The 25,897-nt window shown below is 41.1% G+C and overlaps 1 protein-coding gene across 1 annotated transcript in view; it reads left to right on the top strand.

Moving 5' to 3' along the window:
- The window catches only part of SLC6A2 (solute carrier family 6 member 2), a 1,625,321-nt gene that overhangs the window by 1,212,424 nt on the left and 387,000 nt on the right, over positions 1–25,897 (top strand). Inside the window, exon 12 of the mRNA XM_063437889.1 lies at positions 18,391–18,491. Coding sequence (XP_063293959.1) covers positions 18,391–18,491 — 101 coding nt within the window. The remainder of the gene's footprint in view (positions 1–18,390; positions 18,492–25,897) is intronic.

A 25,897-nucleotide genomic window follows, 5' to 3' on the forward strand; every position in this document is an offset into this window, starting at 1 on the left:
GTCGTCTTATTTCTTGGGGGAGGATTTATTGCATGCTGTTCCAGTTTGACTGCTAGGAGTGCAAACCTATTCGTAAGGTTTCCTATTCAACTGTCTACAGCATTCCTATGCTTGAGAGGATTTATATGCCTCTCTGATTCGGTGATTGTGGTGCCTGCCAGAGTGCTTGGAGTCCTCAGGAAACGCTAGGAGCATCCTTTAACGGAGGTACCCAGTCGGGGTGCCAGGCGATCCATTACATTGGTGGCAAGCGGTGGGATGGCGTCCTGGTGTGAGAGGAACAACACCCTGGAGACACAGGAATTATTATGAACCAGCGAGTCCCTGGACAACGCTCGAGGTAACAGAGGAGTTTAACTGGAGATTAGAGCATCTTGGCCACACTGGATAAGCCGATAGCAGAGGCATCCAGGTTGGCATGCAGAGAGGACGCCCGACAGGGGATGTGGGAAGAAACCCTGGAGGGTGTCCAGCGCTGGCGAAGTGAGCCTCTTCCCAACAAGGAGCAGTGATTACAAACCAGAGTGGCCCTACGGATACCTATACTGGGAGAACAGGCCCAGGAGGAATGGGTGATGCAACTTGATTCACTGGAATGGAGGGAACTGGGTCTCGAGGATGCATACCAAGCGCTACGTTGGTGCGCGGTTCAGCAGGTTCCCGGGATGGCCAAATTTGACAAACCCGAGGGCAAGAATTATAATGGCCCTGGCTTATTATGGGGGACCTTTGCAGAACCGGAATTTCGGAGTGCGGCAGAGTCACGGCTTTGGGACATATTTGACTACAGAGAGGCTGTGCTGGATCTCCCTATGGCCGAAGACCTAAGGCCAGACCTGATTGAACTGGCTGTCCAGGAATGGGAACTGGAGCAGGATTACCAACACCTGTTCAGCTCCAGTCAGGTACCCTATACCCTGCAAGCACCACCAGAGCAGTGGGAGATCGAACATAATTATGCGGACGTATATGATCAAGTGACACTGCCTGTCTCTAACCTGATGGGGCATATGGACTGTACACCATTGGGAGCGGTGAGTTTCGTTCCCCCTCCCCAACAGCTAAGCCCGTCATCAGGAGACCTGCATTCGGCACCTCCTACTCCCCAACCAGCCCCAGAAATGAGGGACCTTATCGACTGGTCCTGGGAAGACCCACAGATGGCAGGTGGAGATGGGACCGAGATCTCTCTACCGGCCCTACAGGGAGGCTGGGCAGTTGGCCCAGGTCCCCAGCGGCAGTGTGTGTTACCGGGGGCTGAAGGTGCCATCCTTGCTCCCCAGCGGCAGCCTAACACACCAAGGGGGAGACAGTAAGCCCCACACCAGCGCAGATGGGACTGTGGTCTCTGCGCCCAAGTTACAGGGAGCTGAAGGGGCCGTCCTTGCTCCCCAGCGGCAGTCTACGGTTCAGGGAGAGGAGCCTGTTATCCCCACTCCCCAGCGGCTGAAGGTGTGTAAGGGAGAGGAGGTTGTTATTCCCTCTCCCCAGCGGCAGCGCAGCTCACCAAGGGGAGACAGTAGTAAGCCCCTCACCAGCGCAGATGGGACCGTGGTCTCTGCGCCCTGCCTCCAGGGAGCACAGAGGGCCAGCCCTGCTCCCCAGCGGCTGGGAGTGTGTAAGGGAGAGGAGTTTGTTGCCCCCTCTCCCCAGCGACAACCTAACTCACCAAGGTTAGATGTTAAGCCCCACAACAGTGCAGGTGGGACCGTAGTCGCTGCACTTGCACCACTGGAGATATGGACAGTCTGTCCTAGTCCACGACAGCTTTGTTCAACCAGGGGAGAAGACACCCTGGTTACTTTTTCCCCAAGCCATGGACCTATTCAACCAATGAAAATTATTCCAATCACGTGATCAACATCGTGATCACGTGATCGGATGTGACTAAATCATAATTGCGCACTAATGCGTCTGTATAACCGGCCACATCCGCATCCCACATGCGCCAAATCGCGCACGCGCGGTACCAATACACTCCCCCTATTAAACAAATGCGCACCTTTAAACGAATATACTCGTACCGCGCATGCACTAAATTGCGCATGCGCGATCGAGCATACCGCAAAAAACTCTCAAGAATTAGAGCAACATGTTAATGATACTGTGCATGTGTAAAACGGCACATCTAACATATCAAAATAGAAAGAGAGGCTAAGCTACTGAAGAAGAAGGTCGCATGGCCGCGAGGCTCCCGACATTAGCTGCCTTAAAAGACCATTATCCGCGCCCAAACACGAGCCAGCCTCACCTCAAAACAATCTGTACTTACCTAAGGGCACGATGGGCCGAAAACTGAAAAAACAGAGAGCGGACAAGCCCCGGCTGGGCATGAACATAGGGGAACTCTGGCGGCAGGCCCACGAGGCCACAGACGCCAAGATGGCGTCCCTGCACGGAGGCTGCACGGATTTCTCAGATGAGAACTCCGACGACGCTAGCGAAGTCCTGATACCAGCCTCGGCACTGCCACCGCCGATACGGGCACAGACCCAGCCGGTAGGAACAAACCCCAACCCAGTGACCATGGAGGCCTTGAGCACGCTCATGGCGGAACACCACGGCAAGATAGCCGCGGATGTGGACCTAATCCGGGGAGACCTCAAACTCATCGCAACACGGCTGGGAACAGTGGAGGAGACAACCACCAAACACACTTGCCAAATCAAGGAGCTCCAGACAGCCGTGCATAATCTGCAACAACAAACCCTGCAGCACGAATACCAACTCTCAACGATGGAAGATAAACGGCGCCAGACTCACCTAAAGGTCAGAGGGATAGCAGACACGGTACCTGAGGCGGAGCTCCCACACCTCATTAGGAGACTGCTCACCGCACTGCTAAACCCAAAGACAGCCAAAGCCATCCTTATCGATGGGATCTTTCGGGTGCCTCGACCAGCAAATGCACCGCCTAACACCACCAGAGATGTGGTGATCCGTTTCCAAACCCTTAAAGACAAGGCAGCGGTACTGGAAGCTACTAGGGGCCACACCACCTACTCTTTCGAGGACATGAATCTGTCCTTCTACGCGGATCTCTCCAGCGGGACGCTGGCGTGGAGAAGGTCCTTGCGTCAATTTACAGCTGAACTGCGACAACACCAAATTAAATACCGGTGGGGACCAGGCCGCACTTTACAAGTCACCGCCGGGCAAACCTCACATGTCATTCGGGACCCACGCGAGGCCGCGGAGGCCCTGCACAAACTTAATCTCCCAGGGAACTCACCTACAGAATCGGGGACCACGTCCGGACAAGGACATTCCTTTAGCAGAGTTGCAGCTGAAGCCCCATAGTTCGTGCCACTTCGCCCACCAGCAGCATCCTACGCGACAATCACGACCTGAACCCCAACCCAGGGACACTGCTATCCTGGCACACGTCACTGCCCCTCAGCCCCCTGGACACAGCCTGATAGTGGTGACTTCTTTCACTCAACTTTGCCGCAGAAACCGGATTGAGGACCGGACTCCCCACACACATTATCAGTACCTTGCTTACCACATTGAGGGACTGTTTGTTGTCAAATTGGGGGGGCAGCTCGGAGTCCATCGGCTCCATAGTGTTATATGCCAATCTGAGCGTACCCTAGCTTTATTACCCCCATATAAGGTACCACTGCCTAACACTACACAAGGCTACAGGAGCAGCAGAGTTCAGTTCCACTCATTGTATAGGCATTAACCATTCAACATTGTCCCTAAGACACTGTGTTTAACAGTTAGTACCCCGATAAGGGAAATTGTTTATCTTATGTTACTGGCTTCCATAACTATAATTTCCTCCACCGTATGACGCTTTAATCTGACAGCCAATTGTATGACCATTACAGGTTGCTCCTGCATGTTATCTACTTAAATAATACAATGTACAACAAATGCATGTAACACTGTGTTTTACCACGCGACTCCACGTCACGAAGCGTGCCGCATGTCCGACAAGTTAGAGCTCTCCTCTTTGGAGGTGTCCTCATATATTGTTAGTCCTGCCTAGCCTGACTTCTCCTATTTTGCACACGCACTGACAAATATCACTGACTGTCAAATATCGCTGACTGTCATAATATTGATTATACTGCCTCTGACCCCCCCGCCGTTGTTTCTATTGTAGGTATTACTGGGCTAAACGCTATGACACCACTTGCCCGGGGAGACAGCTAAACGTAAAAGGGGAATGTCGGCCCCACTTATCTTAGATGTAAATATTGAAATAAGTTGCCCAGGGAACGACCAGAATATTAAGCGACCGCTAGTCGCCCCATGCCGGTCTTAGCAGACACAATACTGGTATGCCGGTGCACAAACACAAATCGCCACTACCTACCTCTTTGGGTTAAATCTTTAGACACACAAGGCCAATCTACTATCACAGGCCATATTCAATAGCAATACGACAACTCTAGCTACCGGGGTCTGCTCCACCAAGACATCGGGTCCCATCTTCACTGACCTTAACATTTAATGACTAACCATCACACAATTAGCAAGACACATCACACATCTACTCATCACTCAGCTAATATGTACCATGTTTTTTTGTCATCAACCGTTTAGGTAATTCTGTTATGTTCCTATTCATAAAATAGAAAATGCGCAAATGTTTCTGCCACTGTATAACTTGTTACTGACTACGTGTACGCTGTTGTGGCGTTTAATAGATATGTTTGTACTCACCTGCGCAAAAAAATAAAGAATTTAAAAAAAATAAAAAAAAAAATAAAAAAAAAAAAAAAAAAAAAAAAAAAAAAATAGAAAGAGAAATGTTTACAAATTGACCTCAAAGGACACTATTTATACACTCAAGATCTGATGACAATCAATGAATAGCATATTAGAACAATTTTAATATTTGATACACTATAATAATTTTTTTTATTTTTGATGTAGAAAAATAGCAAACTACCGTATTTATCGGCGTATAACACGCACTTTTTTCCCCTGAAAATAGGGGAAAAATCGTGGGTGCGTGTTATACGCCGATATCCCATAATTACTTACCTGTCCTGAAGCGTGGGCCGGCTTCACAGCGCGCACCGCGGTACAGGAACTTTAATTTAAGGTTCCGGTTTCCGGCGGGACTGAAAGGAAGTGTGCACAATAGTGTGCACACTTCCTATCAGTCCCGCCGGAAACCGGAACCTTAAATTAAAGTTCCTGTTCCGCGGTGCACGGTGTGAAGCCGGCCCACGCTTCAGGACAGGTAAGTAATTATGGGAGGGGAGGAAAGTACACTATGGGAGGGGAGGGGAGGGGGAGGAAAGTACACTATGGGAGGGGAGGGGGAGGAAAGTACACTATGGGAGGGGAGGGGGAGGAAAGTACACTATGGGAGGGGAGGAGGGGAAGTACACTATGGGAGGGGAGGAGGAGGAAAGTACACTATGGGAGGGGAGGGGGAGGAAAGTACACTATGGGAGGGGAGGGGGGAGAATACTATGGGAGGGGAGAGGGGAGAATACTATGGGAGGGGAGGGGGGGAGAATACTATGGGAGGGGAGGGGGGGAGAATACTATGGGAGGGGAGGGGGGGGAGAATACGAGGGGAGGGGGGGGGAATACTATGGGAGGGGAGGGGGGAGAATACTATATACTATGGGAGGGGAGGGGGGGAGAATACTATGGGAGGGGAGGGGGGGAGAATACTATGGGAGGGGAGGGGGGAGAATACTATGGGAGGAGGGGGGGAATACTATGGGAGGAGGGGGGAATACTATGGGAGGGGGGAGAATACTATGGGAGGGGGGAGAATACTATGGAAAGGGGGGAGAATACTATGGAAAGGGGGGACACTATGGGATGAGGGGGGAATACTATGGGATGAGGGGGGGGAATACTATGGGATGAGGGGGGAAATTTCCTGGAATTTCTTTCTAAAAATGAGGTGCGTGTTATACGCCTGTGCGTGTTATACGCCGATAAATACGGTACATATTATTAGATACAATGTGTATTTAAATGGCTAGCTCATCTAATGCTCCTAAATGACAAATCCCATCATTAATGACATATATATGTATAATTATAATATAAAGTTCATAGAGTATGACATATTATCTTAATATAATTACAAAAGATATAAACATAGTGAAAAATACATCAAATGACATAGTTATAATTCATAATGTACATAATAAATATAAATAAAAAAGTGAAAAAATCCTAATAAGTAATATTATATTACAACAATATTAATAATAAAACATTCTAAGATGTGAATTATGCTCAAGAAGCAGATTTATATTTTGCTCTAAAGCCGAATATATCAAGTATAGAGTGATATATATCTAATAATCTGACAATGAAGTGGTGATAAATATCTAACATATAATCTCACGATGAACAATATATTTCTTACAAGAAAGATTAATTAGTCACTTGAACCAAGAATTAATAAGAAGAATTACATATAGATTTAATTTATTAATCATTTAAATTCATTATCGTTATTAATTAGTTTGACGTTAATGAATAACAATCTATAATTCTTTAATTTTTAGATTATCACAACGATGATATTAACTAGTTCAACACTAACGGATTCTAATTTATTAATTTTTAATATTTAATATTTAAATTACCATAATGATGACACTCGGTACTATTAAATATCATATTATGACATTAACCATTATGATATCCAATATTATATGATTATATCTAGATTAATTCGATATCATAGGTTCATCAACTATATGACAAGTGACAAAAAGATAAAATTCAATTATAATTAACCTCCTGTACTATATTCAATCATCATCATAGAATAGAAAATCTATAATAAGAGACAACTAAGAGACAAAAGATAACATGTTAATGATCAATTATTTTATCACATTTATTCACTCATTTAAAATGTAATGCACCTATATATTGTATTTCTTGTGTGTGCTTCAGTAGCTTGAAAAAGACCCTGAGGGGTTGAAACGTCGCTGTGTAGCTGCTGGTTCTAATAAATTGCCTATTTCTTGGAATTCATTGGAGTGCCTGGATTCATTTTCTACATTTTACAAGTTATATTTGGTCCTTTCTGGTACTGGGACGTGTCCAGTGAAAGCACCCTGGATCCCTGGACAAAGGGTTGAGTGCACTTCCACCATTTGTTTACATGTATATGTGTGTATGTCTCACTATGTGTGTGTCAGTTTGTATGCCTATATGCATATATGTCTGTTTCAGTTTGTGTGTCTGTTAGTATGTATCTGTGTGTTTGTGTATCGGTGTCCTTTTGTATCACTGTGTGTGTGTTTGTGCCCGAGTGTGTGTATACCTGTGGGTGGGATTTGGAGGCGGTCCCTGTGGGCGGACTTGGAGGCGGGCCCCCAGGGGCCCAGACCCTGAGCGGAGTTAGGGGCCCCAAAATTTCTGGTGGCGGCCCTGGCTAGGTCAATCCATTGTCTTCATAGGAAAAGCACAAGTGTGCAATAACTTTAACGCAGGAGGTTGTGGATTCAATGCGTGCAGGCTGTTACATGTAAGCTTCTTGTTTTTGGGGGCACATGCAATAACCATGTGTCCTAATGACTATACCCAAAACAGTGACTATCTTTAGTAAATATTGACAAACTAAGCCTTAGTTTGATAAACCATCCCTCACCTCATTAAGTGGATTTTTTTTATTTCAGGGTTTTCATTTGGATTCCACACACAAACAGATTTTATGACTGGCCCATTCCAAACCCCCCTTTTTCCAATTGGAGGACTAGTCCTCTTGACATTGCCACAGGTAAAAAAAAAATATTAATAATTGACTTTTCAGCTACTCATTCTTCTACCACACCTGGTTTAAATTGTCTCACACCTTCAGATCACTCAATTCCTCCTCTCTATTTGACATTTTTCCCCTGGTGGTGGCGGCACATGTTTAATGTCATTTGTGAAAAGATCAAACAGTTTTAATGATAGTCAGGATGCCTGTAACATAATATAAAGGGAGGTCACAATCTATCACAAATAGGAAATTAGTCAAGAACCTACAAATTTTACACATACCTGGAGTTCATAATACAGCTGCTGATGCTTTAAAATGTTTAATGGAATATATCATGTATTCCAGGAATCTTTCAAAGTTCAGCCCACAGTGAACACGTGCTACAGAATTATCCTGGGTTTCCAGGATCTAATCATGGATTGCATTTTCTACTTTCTCACAGCAAAACAATAGCACTAGCTGGAATGTCAAAAAATGCTAAGAAATTGTACAGTAGAGTGTATACAATATTTTACAAATGTGTTTTTTATTTTTATATAATAAACATGTTTTGTGTTGAAACACTGGTTGCTTTCACCCTGTTTTCACACCTCTCACTTAAATTGTCTCGCAATAGGATTAAACTCTATCTAGCATCATATGCTAACATCTTTTTCCAACGGTAAACCATTTTATCAACTTATCAAGTTAAACATTGCCTAAACACCAATACGACTTCCTATTGATAGTCCCAGATTCCATGTGTGGCAGACCTCTATGCCTTTGGATTACTATTATTTCACCTTGCTTCATCTGTTTGTTCGGTTATTGCCGGTCGTTCGTATGGTTCTGGTTACATTCATCCAAATACGAATAAACTACCGAATGGCAGGCCACCCAGCAGGGAAGTGTGCTGCTCGTTAACCTTTCTGACATCATTAACATTGTGGTTAACTGCAGACACTTCCAACTCCTGAACGGTCAGCTGGGTTGTCGCCGTTCGTATGAACGAACATGTGGCGGCGGCCATCTTGGACAGTCGAATGCCCAGCGTGTTCGGCGACAAACTCATGGAACTGATTTCGAACACTTATTCCCACGAACACCACTGAAGTCACTGACACTTCACCGTTCTGTTCAAGGTTCATACAAACGCCATGCCGTTCGGTAAATTGCCAATGCACGAACGGAACTGTACCAGATAGTAAATCCATGGAACTCATTTGTTTCATCGAACACACAATGCCCAAGACTTTACCTCCATGGCGATTGAACTATATATATGGGATCTGAGTGCTATTCGGTTATATTGAACACTCAGATCTAAGCTCTCTGGGAATACAGATACCAGCATAGTCATTAAACCAGCGGACAAAGGGGGGGGGGGGGGATAGTTGTAATGTGTAAAGAGTTTTACTGCAAATAGGCAGAAAGGATTTTAATGGATGAACAGACATATAAAAAACTTAACTTCAACCCCGGAAATGATATGAATAAAGTGTTTTTAAACTTTTTAAATAAAGGTTTGGATCTGGAAATATTGAACGATAAAGAATATAATTTTTTAAACATCAAATACCCTAAAATACCCGTTTTTTATTTTCTTCCTAAGGTCCATAAAGACACAGAGAACTCCCCAGGGAGACTGATAGTAGCTGGTATAGACTCGATATCCAGTAGACTTTCACATTATGTAGACATCCATTTACAACCATTGGTTAAAAACACTACTTCATATATTAAGGATACAATAATGGTCTTAAATCTTTTAAAAGACTGTACTTGGAATTTTAACCGTTTTTTAGTCACTAGTGACGTCTCAGCCCTGTACAGTAATATCCCGCATGATTATGGATGCAATGCAGCAAAATATTTTTTAAATAATTTTTCTGATTTTACTAGCATGAAAACAGAGTATATTTTGGAGGCTATAGAACTGATTCTTAGGAATAATTACTTTTGGTACAATGAAGAATTCTACCTCCAAGTAAATGGGACGGCCATGGGGACTAAGTTTGCCCCCAGCTATGCAAATTTATTTATGGCCCATTGGGAAAATTCATATATCTATGGCCCACATAGCTGGGGGAGAAACTTGGTCACCTATGGCCGCTATATAGATGACATCTTCTTTATTTGGGAAGGAGAGGAAGAGGCCCTGAAGGAATTTCTAAACCATCTAAACACAAATACATGGGGGATTAAACTGACTAGCAACTGGAGTAAAGTAGAAGTAATTTTCTTGGATTTACTTATATATATATAGAAGGAAATACAATTAAAACGAAAAATTATTTCAAGCCAGTAGAGGCCAATAGTTACATTGAAAGAGAAAGCTGCCATTTCTCCCCATGGTTGGAAAATGCCCCTAGAGGCCAATTCCTTAGGATACGCCGTAATTGCACAGACGTCACTGCCTTTGAAAAACAATCAGACAAAATCAAACAAGATTTCATAGAGAAAGGCTATGAGGAACATAAATTAGAAAAAGCCAGAAAAGAAGTTAAAGAAATAGAAAGAAACAGTCTTTTAAAATACAAAGAGAAAAAAGAGAGAGACTTTAAAGTAATCCCTTTTATATGTAACTTTAGCACGGAAAACTACCAAGTGAGAAAAATAATTTCTAAATTTTGGCCTATCCATTTACAGGATCCAGTGGCCAAGACCCTTCTCCCAGAGAAACCTAATTTTATACATAGGGGGGTCAACAACCTCCGCACTACACTTACGACTAGCTGTATTAAAGAAAAGAAAAAAGTTAACCCTTTCAATACAGATAAAGGATTCTATGGTTGTGGCCAATGTTTGGCGTGCAAAAGAACCACCAACAGGAAAAGACATATTAAAAAATATACAGATAAAGAGGGTACAGAGTCCAAAATCAAAGATTTCCTCACATGTTATTCTAAAAATTTAATTTACTTAATAATATGCCCGTGTGGTTTAAAATACATAGGTAAAACTACAAGACAACTCCATACAAGAATAGAAGAGCACACACGTAATATTATGAAGGGTTTCGAGAAACATAGTGTTTCTTTACACTATAAAAATTACCACAATTGTGAAACTAAAGACACCATGTTTTTAGGTATAAAAAAAGTGGAAAAAGATTGGAGAGGAGAAAATTTTGATGTAAAAATGAGCAAATGTGAAATGGAATGGATTTTTAAATTAGACACTTTAATACCTAATGGACTCTATGCAGATTTTGAAATGTGTCATTTTTTTAAAATAAGATCCATTTCCTTTTAGCTTTTACCGCTTTTCTATCCATTTTACCCTCTTTTATTTCTAAATGGGTTTTATCTATCGCTCCTGCATATATATCCTTTATCTTTAATTTATATTACTCACTTCTTAACATTTTATGCTAATAAGGGTACTCCTGTTTTATTGTTTGGCATGTTCAATGAAGGTTTTAGATATTAATTTTGGATTTTTTATGTATTCTTTATCATAGGTATATACTTCCTTAAGCCATTGAGCTAGTGCATGGGAGAAAGTAAAATAATTAAAAATATGCACAATGAACGTTCTTATTATATGCATACTTTACTCCTAAGTCATATAAGCAACTGTAAGGGAGACGACTTAATTATTTATTATGTTTTATAGGTAGTTATTAACAGTGTTTTATTACTGATCATATTTTATATACAAGGATTTGCCAAAAATCGTAGATGGTATCTATGGAGCAATTATCTAAGTTCATATATGTGTGTAAACATAAGAGTTATATGTGGAGTTATCGGTAGAGAGAATGATTCTGTCTCTCCCTCCGTTTTTTCCCTCTATGTCCATGCCGGTTCGCTTATGCGATGGGGAAGTTTAACCACCAATCGCACGCTGGAACGCAAGCTGGAACGCACGGATATGATGTGTCGGCTTATATCCGCAAAACCGGAAGTGACGAAGCGCAAGTAATACCCGGAAATAAAGAACAAAGGAGGCTTGACACGCAGGGCATCACCGTTGGCATGGTGATAGCCCGCGAAAATATGAGCCGCAAATTAACCAATTTACCCCTGAAAGGGGTACATATAGCAGGAACCAGTGCCAGGAGAAACAGAAACTTCTTTTCACAAGCCAGCTGAGGAAGCCATCAAGGCGAAACGCGTTCTGGGAACATTGTGAGCAGAAAAGACTTTTTTGGAACACTGGACTTTTTATGCCTTTATAGTGTATCTTATTTTTATTGTATTGATATATATTTTTATATTTATATTTATATTACATAGAGCATAATAAAGTTTATATATATTTTTAAATACACTATTGGCATTTTCCTGCTATTTACAAAGAAGGAGTGTGGTCCTTAATCCACATATGCGATTTGATCAGAGCCGATGTGGAAGGCTCTGGGTTTGTAAGTACCCTATTTTCCTTACTCTTCACTAATAATATACTTACGTTATTGCACCAGAGGTATTTCCCTTATACATTCCAGAGATCAAGAGAGGAAGAGATTGAAAAGAAAGGATAAGAGTCGCCTTTACGGACTCTGAAAACGCTTATATTGAGCTATATTCCCATAGCTCCTGAAAGTGTGAGTGGGAACTTTACAACTTCCTATTTTTATTCATTTCTGTATTACAGTTTGCACTATGTTTGTTTTTTGTTTTGTTTATAATTCTAGGAAACCCTAAAAAGAATTCTTGAGAATTTATACACAAAGGAAATCCATAAAGAATTGAGTGTGATTTTAGATACTAAGGTATCATTTCTGTACTTTTGGTCTCCATCACTAGATATTCACTTTGGTTACCCACGTATATAGCGCTTCACCCATATTCTGGTTTTACGACTATCTGGGAATACGTTGAATGTGTGGGTTCCGTTCGGTATATTTGGAAATATATATTTTTATGTGTTTTTGCTGTTTATTGTAAAATGGAGGATATTCTCTATCCCTGGAGGTAATTGAGTTACTTCTAGCACTTAACCCAATTATCTCCAGGATAGTGGCTTACCTTAGTGGTAGTCCGGTATGCAGAGATGTGTGCTCACCCTTGCAATTAAACACAGGCCAAGGTGGTCAGGTAAGAACTCATCTGGCATGTGAGTCTGTGCACGGGGGCTATGCAGGATAATGCTCCAAGCCGCAGGACATGTACGGACATAAGCAGGAGAATTGTCATTGGTAAGCCAAAGGTCAGAGGGTGCCAGAAGTCAGGATAAACGAGGTTAAGCCAAAGTTAGAGGATGGCAGAAGTCAGGATACATGAATAACAAGCCAAGGTCAGGAGCCAACTGGAGAACACTGGAACACAAACACCAATACAGGAACCATAGTCAATGAACCGACACTGCCTTCAGGGAGAGGCTGTGTCTTATACCTGGCTAATCAGTGATCAGCCACAGTTGAACCATGAGTGACAGGGGCAGTCTCAGGTAAATCCAGCCCCCCCAGTGCTAGAGACATGGCTGGAGCGCTGGAGACAGGCCAAGCCAAGAACTGAAGTGGCTCAGAAGCAGGAATACAGACTGAGAACCATAAAGCACCCAGGTTCAAATCCCTTGTTGGGCACTTCTGGGGCAACCTCGTCTCACAGTCTGGATGTCACTGCGAGAACCATGACTGATAGAGAGGAGGAGTTGTACTGGTCATGTGGGAGTGTTTGTATATTGTAAATACATCAGATTGGTTAATGTAAAACTTGTCTCAATTTTCCACAAGGTCCCTATTGGAGTGTCCCTTGCGGGAAAACCTGCATAAAAGGCTGACATGCAGCCCCCATTAAAGAGATCCTGCTTGACCCTCAATAGAGCCTCGTCTTGTACTTGGGGAGATAATTTGTATGTTTCCTGATCGGTAGCTGACTTAACGTTCGGGAAAAAGGAACCCCTTCCCTACTCGGGGTGCATTACACCATGCAATCTCGGATTTGCTGGACACTAGTTCCATTGAACATAGTTTCATAGCTGAAAAGAGACTTGTGTCCATCAAGTTCAGCCTCCTCACATATGTTTTTGCTGTTGATCCAAAAGAAGGCAAAAAAACCAAGTCTGAAGCGCTTCCAATTTTGCCACAAACTAGGAAAAAATTCCTTCTTGACCCCAAAAAAGCAGTCAGATGTATGTTATGTTTTTGCAAGTATTTATCTGATTGCAAGTTTAAACATCTGTAATGACTCTGACAAAACCACCTCTTCAGGCACAGCATTCCATATCCTTATTGCTCTTACTGTAAAAAAAAAAACAACCTTTCTTTGCCTTAGATGAAATCTCCTTTCTTCCAACCTAAATGTGTGACCTTGTGTCCTATGTATAGCCCTGTTTATGAATAGATTTCCAGATAAAGGTTTGTACTGGCCCCGAATATATTTGTATAATGTTATCATATCCCCTCTCAGGTGCCGTTTTTCGAAACTAAACCGATTTAATTTTTTTTAGCCTTTCTTCATAACTAAAATGCTCCATTCCTTTTATCAATTTTGTAGCTCGTCTCTGGACTTTTTCTAGTGCCATGGTATCTTTCTTTAGAACAGGCGCCCAAAATTAAACAACATATTCAAGGTGTGGTCTTACCAGCGATTTATAAAGAGGCAAAATTATATTTTCATCCCGAGAATTGACATTGCATATTGCTGCCTAATTTGTTGTCTATAACAATTCCCAAATCCTTCTCATGTGTGGTTATCTCTAGTTCACTACCGTTTAGGGTGTAAATTGCTTGTGCATTCTTAACCCCAAAGTGCATAACTTTTCATTTCTCTATGTTAAATTTCATCTGCCATGTTAGGGCCCAGTCCCCCAATCTATCCAAATCCCTCTGCAGCAAAGGAATATCCTGCTCACATTTTATTACTTTACAAAGTTTTGTGTCATCTGCAAACACTGATACATGGCTTTTAATGCCTATTTCAAGATCATTTATAAATATGTTAAATAGAAGCGGTCCCAAAACAGAACCCTGAGGGAGACCACTTACCACTTTTGTCCAGCCTAAAAATTTACCATTAATGACAACTCGTTGTACTCTATCCTTAAGCCAATGTTCTAACCAAGAACAAGAATATTCATCTAGACCAATTTATTTTAGTTTGAAGACTAACCTATTGTGAGGAACCGTATCAAATGACATGGCAAAATGCAAATAGATCACATCCACTGCAACACCCTGATCTATACTTCTACTTACTTCTTCGTAGAATGCAATTAGGTTAGTTTGACATGAAGTTCTTCCCGAAGCATTCCTGAATATTATCCCTTAATAGCCCTTCAAATATTTTCCCAGTTACAGAAGTTAGGCTCACAGGTCTATAATTTCCAGGCAAGGATTTTGAACCATTTTTAAATATAGGAACAACATCTGCCTTCTTTCAATCTTCCGGTATAATACCTGAAACAAAAGAATCTTGAAAAACCCAGCAGCGGTCCTGCCCACCTTATCCACTCCCCAATTAGAAGGTGTGTGCTTGGTAACATGTAAGATTTGGGATGTGTGGCGTTCATGGTCAACCACAACAAGCCCTCCACTGACAAAATTATACAGGATCTATGGCCATGTTGTAATGTCAGGATTACTAACTGATCCAGCATGTAGAATTGTATCACACCTAGGACTAAAAGGTAACATCTTACCAGGCCTTAGAATGGCTGAGCTTAACGTACCAAAGAATAGTCAGAATACTTGCCAGGGTCGGGGACACAGCATGGGATACAACGATAAGGGAAAGCCAAAAGTCAGGGATACCAGAATACAGGGAAGTCAAAACAAAGCCAAAGTCAATAACCAGAAATAAACTCTCAGGAACACGCTCTTGGACAACCACTAAGAGAAACCACAACAGGGCACAAGAGTTTAAATAAGTCTCTCTCAGATCCGATTGGCCGTGCCCGATCTTTAACCCCAGAATGTGCATGCGCATCCTTTATGTGACGTCAAACGCACGCCGATGTCGTCAATGCCATGGGCAGACGTAGGGTTACAAATTAATGTGGATCCGCAGCGGCTGGCATCCACCAAAATGCTGCATGAGTCAGACACATTGACGAATGGCCGCTGAACAGCACTACCACGTTTGTTAGCAAGGCAATTACTGCAGATGCCGCAAGGTTAGGATGATACAAGGAGATCGTGGCAGTGAGCTTGGGGGGTTGGGGTAATAGATGTCCTGTACATGGGGGTACTGTTGTATTTGTGAGATATTGTTGAACACCAATATGTGTATTTTATTTCAGTAAAAGCTAACAGTATTATGACATTCATAGTTTAAATGTCATGCAGAACTAAAAAAAAATACATAATTTCTTAATTTCTCACTTTGTTAGATTGCATTTATATTTAATGATGTTTCATATGTAAATATTTGATATGACATGGAAGCCCTATTTCTCCTGAACAAAATTATATATAAATATGTATGAGTGCACTTAATATGACTGAGGCAAATTATGGTTAAACAGACATATTGGTTAAATTCCAGAACTTGATCAGAACTTGTACAATTGCTTCTGTGCTTAAGGGGTTAAATCACTATATATTTTTTTGTTAATACAGCCCTAGCCACACCTCCCCTGGCTGTGACTGACACAGCCTGAATGAAAACAAAATTATTTCATTTTCAATCTGATTACTTTTTAAACATTTGTATCTCTTGCTCTGTAAATTTAACTTTTATCATGCACATGAGGCTCTTGCAAGGTCTAGCAAGCTATAAACAGAGCAGGAGATAAATTATAATTATATATTAAACATAATTTGCAATAAAGTAAGGGTAAACATTAGATGTTTAGGAAGAATGTATAAATCACATGCAGGGAGGTGTGCCTAGGGCTACGTAAACTAAGTGATTTAACTTTCGGGTAATAACTGCTTGATCCAAGGATAAATCTGACTGCCATTCTGGGGTCAAGAAGGATTTTTTTTCCTAGCTTGTTGCAAAATTGTGCTTCAAACTGGGTTTTTTTGCCTTCTTTTGGATCAACAGCAAAAAAACAAATGTAAGGAAGGCTGAACTTGATGGACGCAAGTGGCTCAGAAGCAGGAACAGCTATGTAACTATGTAACTATGTAACTCCTAAACGGAAGAGAATTGCGCAAATGTGTAATGCAATAATTACAGAATGATGATTTCATTTTCCATTTTTCATCTTATTCCCTTTGATGCAATTCTATCTTTTATCACCCTTCTTGTCATTAGTCTTCTATTTCCAGTTTATTTTATTCTGATTTTCCTGTACACCAGTGTTTGAAATTCTCTTTTACATACTACCATGTAAGTGTTGGCTCTATAGTATTCCAGTGCACACTGCACATTACTACGGCTCTAAGTGGTGGAACTAAAGTAGAGAGGCCCCTGGTGCAAGAATTTTTTTTGGGCCCTTGAAGACACCTGCCCATTGGGTTGCCCTAAGTGCTCAGTTAACAGTATGGGCCACATCAGCGCACAGGCTCCGGTGCAACTGCAAAACCAACTGTAGTTCTGCCCTGCTCCTTCCTTACTACAGGCAAGACACCTTTTCATGGGAACAGACATCAAGAAAGCAGATGGCAGAAAGGAGGAGGTAGGGCAGAAAGACCTACCACTTGCCTCTGTAAACTGCAACAGCCCCATGCAGAGGGCCCATTGCCAGCAGCAGCATAGGTCAGTGGTAGAACTCCTGCCCTGTGCTCGGCCCCTCTACTGCTCTGGGCCTCAGTGCAGTTGCACCAGCTGCACCGGCAGTGTTCCACCACTGGCTATGTAATATCCCTGTACACACTGCACATTAATGTGATCGCTCACAGCCATTGAGCTAAGCCATACAGTGCAGAGCTTCTGGCTCTCTGGCTGAGGTAGTAGAGGTGAGAGCAAACTCTGGCTAAGGGGCACCAAGACACTCCTATCACCATAACTATATGATGCTGTAACCACCACAACAGCTGACGGTAGTGGTATGGTGCAGGAGAGCCCTGGCATCCCCACACATCCTCATTGTAAAGAGTCAAACACTTTTTTAATGAGAAGTAGCATGCTGACTTAAGAATTAAGAATAGGCAGATCGGTTTGATGTGAAGAGGATCTCTCTGAGCTGGAATACAGGCAATCTTAAACGTGATAGTTACATTAATACAAACAGTATTTAGAGTTTCTTATTATTATTAACATAATTTATTTTTTTTTAACTCTTTTTGAACCTCCCGTTCAAATTCTATTATTAACAGTAGAAATGTGACCTTTTTCTAAGAATTTGTTCGGATCCCTCAATATACTGTCCTTCTGTGATATAGTGTATACAAAATATAAATGACACATTAGATAAGTAGATTAATTATTGGTACACATATTGCTCGTTATTAGTACCTCTTTATTTAATGAAAAAAAAATATTTAGAAAAAATGCATGTATATATATTTTTTTGTATTTTACATAAACAAACAAGGAAATTAATTAGCAATGGCATCACTGATTACACCACACATGACCTCATGAGTAGTATCACTAGTGACATCACATATAATTATTATAGGTTATAAAGCAAATTATGACCTGAATAGAAATCAAACTTTTCATCAATTGAAATCAAATATCCACCTTCGAAAGGTCATATATATATCAAAGCTACTAAAGGTTAGTTAATTGATATTATATAAAATAATAATGACTTGAAAATTATATTTTTTGTTAATTTTTAACATGTTCTATCTGCATTATTTGCATCATAAAGCAAGTTACCATAAACCTAACACTTTGTATGGAACATCTCCCTAGGTGTGGACCGATTCAGTGATGACATAAACAGGATGTTAGGTTTCAGACCTGGCCTCTACTGGAGACTATGCTGGAAGTTTGTCAGTCCTGCTTTCCTTCTGGTTAGTACTACAACATTATTGCAATCATTGTTCAGGTTTTACAATAACATGAATAGTACTTATATTTTCTTTTTTGGAAGTTGTTAACATCCTGGAGTGCAAGAAGAGGTGGGAGTAATGCCTTGGAATGTCCTCAGTTGGTATGGAGGAAAAACTGACAATGGAGGATTATGTAGTGTTGTATGTTTCATATTTAGATGGTAGTGGAGTATGAAAAAAGAGATGCCCTCACAGTGTTTGGATTAGCTCTACTTTGAAGTGCTTAAGTGGCACAATCTCTGCTTAAGGTTATGTGGTGTATCTCTTGATCCAAATAGGTAGTCCAGGAAGTATGCAGCAGAAACAAAATAAACACTATATAATGTAGCATGTTAGGAATATATGGGCTAACATAGTAGATGAATAGAATTGCACTCATATGTTGTGGAGCCATCTAATGATTCCTTATAAACAGCGTGGAGGATTATTAGTTGATACATGTATTTTCCATAATATATATATGAACTACAATACAGAAAAAAAAAACCAAGTGAATATAAATGTGCTTATAATAACAGTCCTCTAGTGAAATTTATAGGACGTGACAACGTTTTTTGGAAATGAGCAGCACCGTAAATAGTGTAACAGTTCATAAAAACACACAATAAATACAAGAAATCTATTTAGGTGCGCTAAGTCTTTAAGACAAAAAAGTTATTTTAAAGTGCAGCAAGTGATTTAATGTGCAAAAGTGCAATTTGCATTATAGTACATAACATTTTATAACACATATATTGTGCACATATGTGCAAAACTGTGATAAGAATACACAAAACACTCATATGCTGGTTATCTCCATGTATCACAACATATATTAACCCCTTAAGGACAGAGCTTCAGAAGCTTGTCTTTCACTTAATGACAACAGCATTTTTTGCTGTTTGCGTTCAACTGCAATTTGCATTTTACTAATTTATTGCACCGATGCATATTATATACCATTTTTTAAAGGACAGAAAGGGCTTTAATTTGATGTAACATATATATATATATATATATATATATATATATATATATATATATATACACCGTATTTATCGGCGTATAACACGCACTTTTTCTCCCTGAAAATAGGGGGAAAATGATGGGTGCGTGTTATACGCCGATATCCCATAATTACTTACCTGTCTTGAAGCGTGGGCCGGTGTTCAGCGTGCACCGCGGTACTGGAACTTCAATTTCAGGTTCCAGTTTCCGGCGGGTGAAAGGAAGTGTGCACACGGTGCGCGCTGTGAAGTCGGCCCACGCTTCAAGACAGGTAAGTAATTATGGGACAATTAGTGTGAACTTCTCACACTACGGAATTTCTGAGAGCTAACAGTGTGGGTTATGGATCTACTGTTATTGTAACGGTGCCTACCACGTAGTAACACTGAGACAGGCAGTGGGTGCAGTGAAGTCGTATTCACAGGCATATATATTGGGTATCAATTACATGTGTAGAGGGTTGTACTGTGAATTGAGGGTTTGTTTGTTTTTTGTATAGACGCTTAGGACGCTTAGGACCTCAGTACGGGGTTCTGAAACAATTGTGATCTAAAATTGTGATATCTCAATAAAATCTTTATGTACAAAAGCACTTTAAAATAAAATCAACTTTAAAATATTATGGTCTTCTTAATATCTTTATGAATAAGCATGCCACCAAAGCAAAAAAAGGAAGTAAATCTGATCTAATATTCATATTTATTTTACTTTATTTAGCAGTTGTTATTTAGTGCTCTTATCCGAAGTTCGCCACAAAATGTAGCAATTAATCATAGGTTGGATTACAGACAGAGGGGTTTAATCAGACACACTGGTGAAGGAGTAGGAACCCTGGCTGTGGGCTTTCATGTAACATTTCTAGTACTTTTATACAAAGTGCATGCAAATATTTAGATTAATGATTGGAAGGTGAAAATATATTCTTTGTTCATTTAACATGCTAAGCAATGTGAGATCACTATAAACAGGTTTATTCAGGAAAGTCCGAAAGGGACAAGGGGAGGGAAAGTGCACTATGGGACAAGGGGAGGGGGGGGAGAACACTATGGGATGAGGGGGGGGACACTATGGGATGAGGGGGGGGGACACTATGGGATGAGGGGGGGGACACTATGGGAGGAGGGGAGAATACTATGGAAAGGGGGGAACACTGGGATGAGGGGGGGAACACTATGGGAGGGGGTGGAGAATACTATGGAAAGGGGGGGAATACTATGGGAGGGGGGGAAATTTCCTGGAATTTCCTTCTTAAAATGAGGTGCGTGTTATACGCTGGTGCGTGTTATACGCCGATAAATACGGTATATATATATATATATATATATAAATGCTTATTTATTATAAAATAAATACAGAAAAATGCAAAAAAAAAGAAAGATGGTGTGTTTTTTTTTTTTTTTTACAGTTTTTGCAATAATGTGTGCACAATTAGTGCAGGTTAAGGAAAGTAATTAAAAATAAATTCATTTAGTTGTTCTGATTTACAGAATATATAATGTGTCTGGGATTTTAAGTTTTTTTTTGGTAGTTACAGGTCACAAAGCAAAAGGAGTAAAATAAACTTTTAATGTGGAGCGATTTTACAATTTGGTATGTTTGTCTTGTAAGCTTAATAGCCATAAAAGAAAACAAAATTGCCACACAAAAGTATATATTTATATAAAGAAGACACCACAGGCTATTTACCTAAGGTTGTTTTGACACTTTCTACGTAGCCATTTCACCGCCAACCTCTGCTAAATATTGGAGTAAAATTGTGTTTTTTGGGGGGGTTTGGGCACACAAACTTATAACAAAGAACTTCTCATGTGTATTTTGTAAAGTTGGTGTGTGCTATTCCTGTACAAAGTTTTATTTTGTGTTCAGTTACATCTGCTGAGTAAAATTACACCCCCATTGTATGTCTTTGGCACTATTTCGTGAAGCTACAGTGCCATATAGGAGACCTGTCCTTTTCAGTATTCACAGTCGAATTTTGAGAGACGGATTTAATGAGCCTATGCTTCCATTTGGGGTATTATAGTAGTTTGACTGTTCAAAAAAAAAAAAAAACACAAAGGCCTACCATTTGTAAAAGTAGACACTCCAGGGTATCTCATAAGTTGCATATTATCTATTTTATCACCAATATATGCCAAAGTATGTGGTAAAAAATAATTTTGTGCATTTTTTTACATACGGATTGCATTTTTGCAGGGCATTTTGTATATTTCAAATGTGCCACTAAGTTCAAACCCCCCAAATTATGCTCAGCTAAGTATTCTGAGTACAAGGACACCCCCATTGTATGTCTTTGGCACTATTTTGTGAAGCTACAGTGCCATATAGGAGACCTGTTCTTTTCAGTATTCACAGTAGAATTTTGAGAGACGGATTTAATGAGCCTATGCTTCCATTTGGGGTATAGTAGCTTGACTGTTCAAAAAAAACCCCACAAAGGCCTATCATTTGTAAAAGTAGACACTCCAGGGTATCTCATAATGTGCATATTATGCCTTAGCATGCCCCCAGTTTTTCACCAATATATGCCAAAGTATGTGGTAAAAAATAATTTTGTGCATTTTTGCTGGGCATTTTGTATATTTCATATGTGCCACTAAGTTCAAAACCCCCAAATTATGCTCAGCTAAGTCTTCTGAGTAAAAAGACACCCCCCCCAGGGGGGCGGGGCTGGCCGCCGGCGGGATCAGACGCACCATGTCTGAGCTCCCGCTCCGGGGCCTAAAAATCGGTGAACACTGGATGCCAAACCTAACCAGCGGACCATTCTGGCAACCAAATTGACCCCCAGCTGATGAGGAAAGCAGGGATACCACACAAGCCCTAGCCGGGCAATAACAGCGACCCGACCAGGGCTCAGAGCACAAAGGAGCTTGAGCCGAGACGGGACGGCCGCCCTCCCGGGACGGCCGCCCTCCCGGGTCTCCAGCCGGCGGCTGGCTCCCCTCCCCCCTCTGGACCGGGGGGGTCATCCCGGTCTACTAGGGCAACCACTGGGGTGCCAAACTGGGCCCAGAACAACCACCTTGCCGTGGATTATCCACCGAGTGGCACCACACAAGATGGCCACCGCCCGCATGCCATGTGCGCGAACGGCCAGCACTACAGAGCCGAAAGCAGAGACGACCACCCAGCTAGAACAAGGCAAGTCTGGGGACGACAACATCTCCTACCACAGCCGGGGAGAAAGTGGGGCTGACAGTGTTACTTACCTTCTGACCACAACCGACGACCCCTGGAGAAGCTGTGCTCTCACATCACACAACGCCTCTACCAGTCACCCTTCCTGAACAACAACAAGCTCGCTAACCCACGGCTGCAGATCAAGCCTGAAGGGAGAAGCCCAACTGCCACCCAGATGAGTACGCTGGACACCTGTAAAAGCATGTGGGTCCCTGTCAGCGTGCATTAAGCAGGACTACTGGGTCTCCCTGTTTAGGTACTCCATCTTATCTGCCTACTCAGAGACAACTACAGCCCACCGTGTCTGACATTAGCAGCGACAAAAACGTCACCTCAAGCGAGCTACACTACCTTAGTTAAAGCCATATTGATCAAAGCTTGTTTTCGTTATAATCATAATTTTTCTTGTCTTCCTATATATATAAAAATGTATGCATACCTACCATGCCACATTATTGTTCTACTATGACTAAGTAAAACGAGCCTGCTGACGCTCTTGTGGCGATACAGGCACTGCTGTACCTATTTGCATACCAAAAATAAAGAATTAAAAAAAAAAAAAAAAGACACCCCCAATGAATGTCTTTGGCACTATTTCGTAAAGCTACAGTGCCATATAGGACACCAAGCCAGTTTTTACCGAACTTTGAATTTTGACGCTGGGCCTATGTGCAATTTCCAAGCATCTTCGCAGGTTTTAAATTCAAACTACCCCACAAAGGCCTACCATTTCTTAATGGGATAATTTTTCCGCTAGCTTGTACCGGGTGTAGTGGTAATAAGCATTTTGTTCTGCCTTTTTGACACACAAAGTGAGTTTGCACAGTATATTTTGCAAACCTTATGTGTGCTACCACTGTATAATGCTTCATATGTTGCTCAGCTATGTCGGCTGAGTACAAAAATACCCCAGTATTTACCTTTGCCAGGTATATGTGGACATCAGAAGGGCACATTTGGGACACAGCCATTCCAGTTTTTTTCAAACTTTAAATTTTTACGCTGTGCCCATGTCCCATTTTAGAGTATTTTACCAGGCTATATAATCCGAATACCCCATAAAGCCATACAATTTCTTAAAGAAGACATCCCAGGGTATTTTAAAAGGCATATTTTGACCCTTAGCGTGAGATCATTTTTCCGCTAAGCGTTTTTTTTCTGCCTTTTTGACACACAAAGGGAGTTTGCACAGTATATTTTGCAAACCTTATGTGTGCTACGACTGTATAATACTTCATATGTTGCTCAGCTATGTGGTCTGAGTACAGCAATACCCCCGTATGTACCTTTGCCAGGTATATGTGGATGTTGAAGGGGCGCATTTGAGACGCAGCCATTCAGTTTTTTTCTAACTTTGAAGTTTTACGCTGTGTCCATGTTCCAATTTGGAGTAATTTAGATGGTTGGTTATTGAAACTTCCCCACAAACACATACTATTTATTAAAGCATACACCCTGGGGTAATTCAAAAGGCATATTTTGAACCTTTGCGTGGGATAATTTTTTCTCTAGTTTGTGCTAGGTGTAGTGGTAATGAGCATTTTTAAATGTATTTTTTCACTTTTTAAAACTTTTTTTACTTTTTAAAACTATTTTTTAAACTTTTGTTTTGCTTAATAATTTTTTCAAACTTTCTTAAACTTCCTTAAAACTTTTTTTTTACAGATTTAACATTTTTCTAAGCTTTTTTTTTACCGTTAACCCCTAACAAGCAGTAAGCAGCACTAACAGTAAATTCCCCATTTTCCCATAACTCCAACCCACCCCAGCTAGCAAAATATTTAATTATACAATATTTAAATTAGTTAATTAAATAAATGGAACCCCTGAGGGTTAAAAAATAAATAAAAGTTAATCGTCAGGGGTTAAAAAAAATTAGATCACAGTATAATACTGTGATCTGTATTTTGATCACTGTAGGCAGTGATCGACTGGCAGGGAAGGGGTTAATTTGTATTTGGACTGGGTAAAGAGGGGTGTTTTTTTTTTTTTACTTAAACGTTAAACTTTTTAACTTAGTTTTAACTTTTTAAAGCTTATTTTAAAACTTTAATTTAACGTTAACCCCTAGTTAGCCTAACACCAAATCCCCCAATTCCCCACTAACATCCACCCTCCCCAGCTAGCTAAATATATCATTTTAAAATACTTTAATTAATTAATAAAATAAATGTAACCCCTAAGGGTTAAAAAAAAAAAAGAATTAACCCTCACGGGTTAAAAAAAAAATCAGATCATAGTAAAATGCAATCCCTGCCAATTGATCACTGTAGTCAGTGATCAATTGGCAGGGAAGGGGTTATTTTTTTATTAAAATGGATAAAGGGGGGTGGGATTTTAATTTACCTTAATTTTTTTTTTCAACAGGGGGCAGGATCAGCACTTTCCTGCTCCCTGCACTTCACACAGAACCCGGAAGTGCAGGGAGGCGGAAGGTAAGTATACTAAGCACATGTGCTCGCTCTGACATGCTGTCAGAGCGGGCACATGTGCTGGGACAGCGCGATCCGGTGCTCCCGGTCTGCCTCTAATACATCTGGGGTTAATTTTAACGGGTGACGGACTAGGTCCGTCACTCGTTGTTATGGCAATCCCCTGAGTGACGGACCTCGTCGTTAAGGGGTTAAAAAAGGGAAAATAAAATACAAATAGTGTAAATCTATATAACCAAAAACAAAATATAATAGATAAAATGCAAACTCACAAAAGAAGTGCAGATGAGCCTGCTCTAACTGTGACAGCTCCTCCTGGGGTAGAAAATGACAGAGACAATCGATCCACTTCACAGATTTATTGCGCAAAATACCATATAGCAGCTTCGTCCAGAATCCCCCATTTAAGCAGTGCAACAGTTCAGGCTACAAAAGTATAAAAGTCGGCTTCTTTCTCTAAACAAGTAACCGAGAGTACCGCAATCAAAGACTTTTGGGGAGCGGAGCTACAAGTCTGCAGGCCTACGATGCGTACGTTCATGCATGGTCAAGCGTGATGACGCGTTTGGACGACTTCACGGCTTCTTCAGATATGCTCACTCTTGCCTGTCACAGACTTTTATATACACCTATATGGGCGTGTTTACCTTCCCTCTGTCAATACAATCTCGTAATTGGGAAAGCATCTATATGGGAATAGTTGGAGTCTCTCCAAAAGTGCAAATTCACTAATCACATCTTTATTAAACATATATACACATACAT

Source organism: Pelobates fuscus, chromosome 12 (genome assembly GCF_036172605.1).
Source record: "Pelobates fuscus isolate aPelFus1 chromosome 12, aPelFus1.pri, whole genome shotgun sequence".
Lineage (NCBI taxonomy): Eukaryota > Metazoa > Chordata > Amphibia > Anura > Pelobatidae > Pelobates > Pelobates fuscus.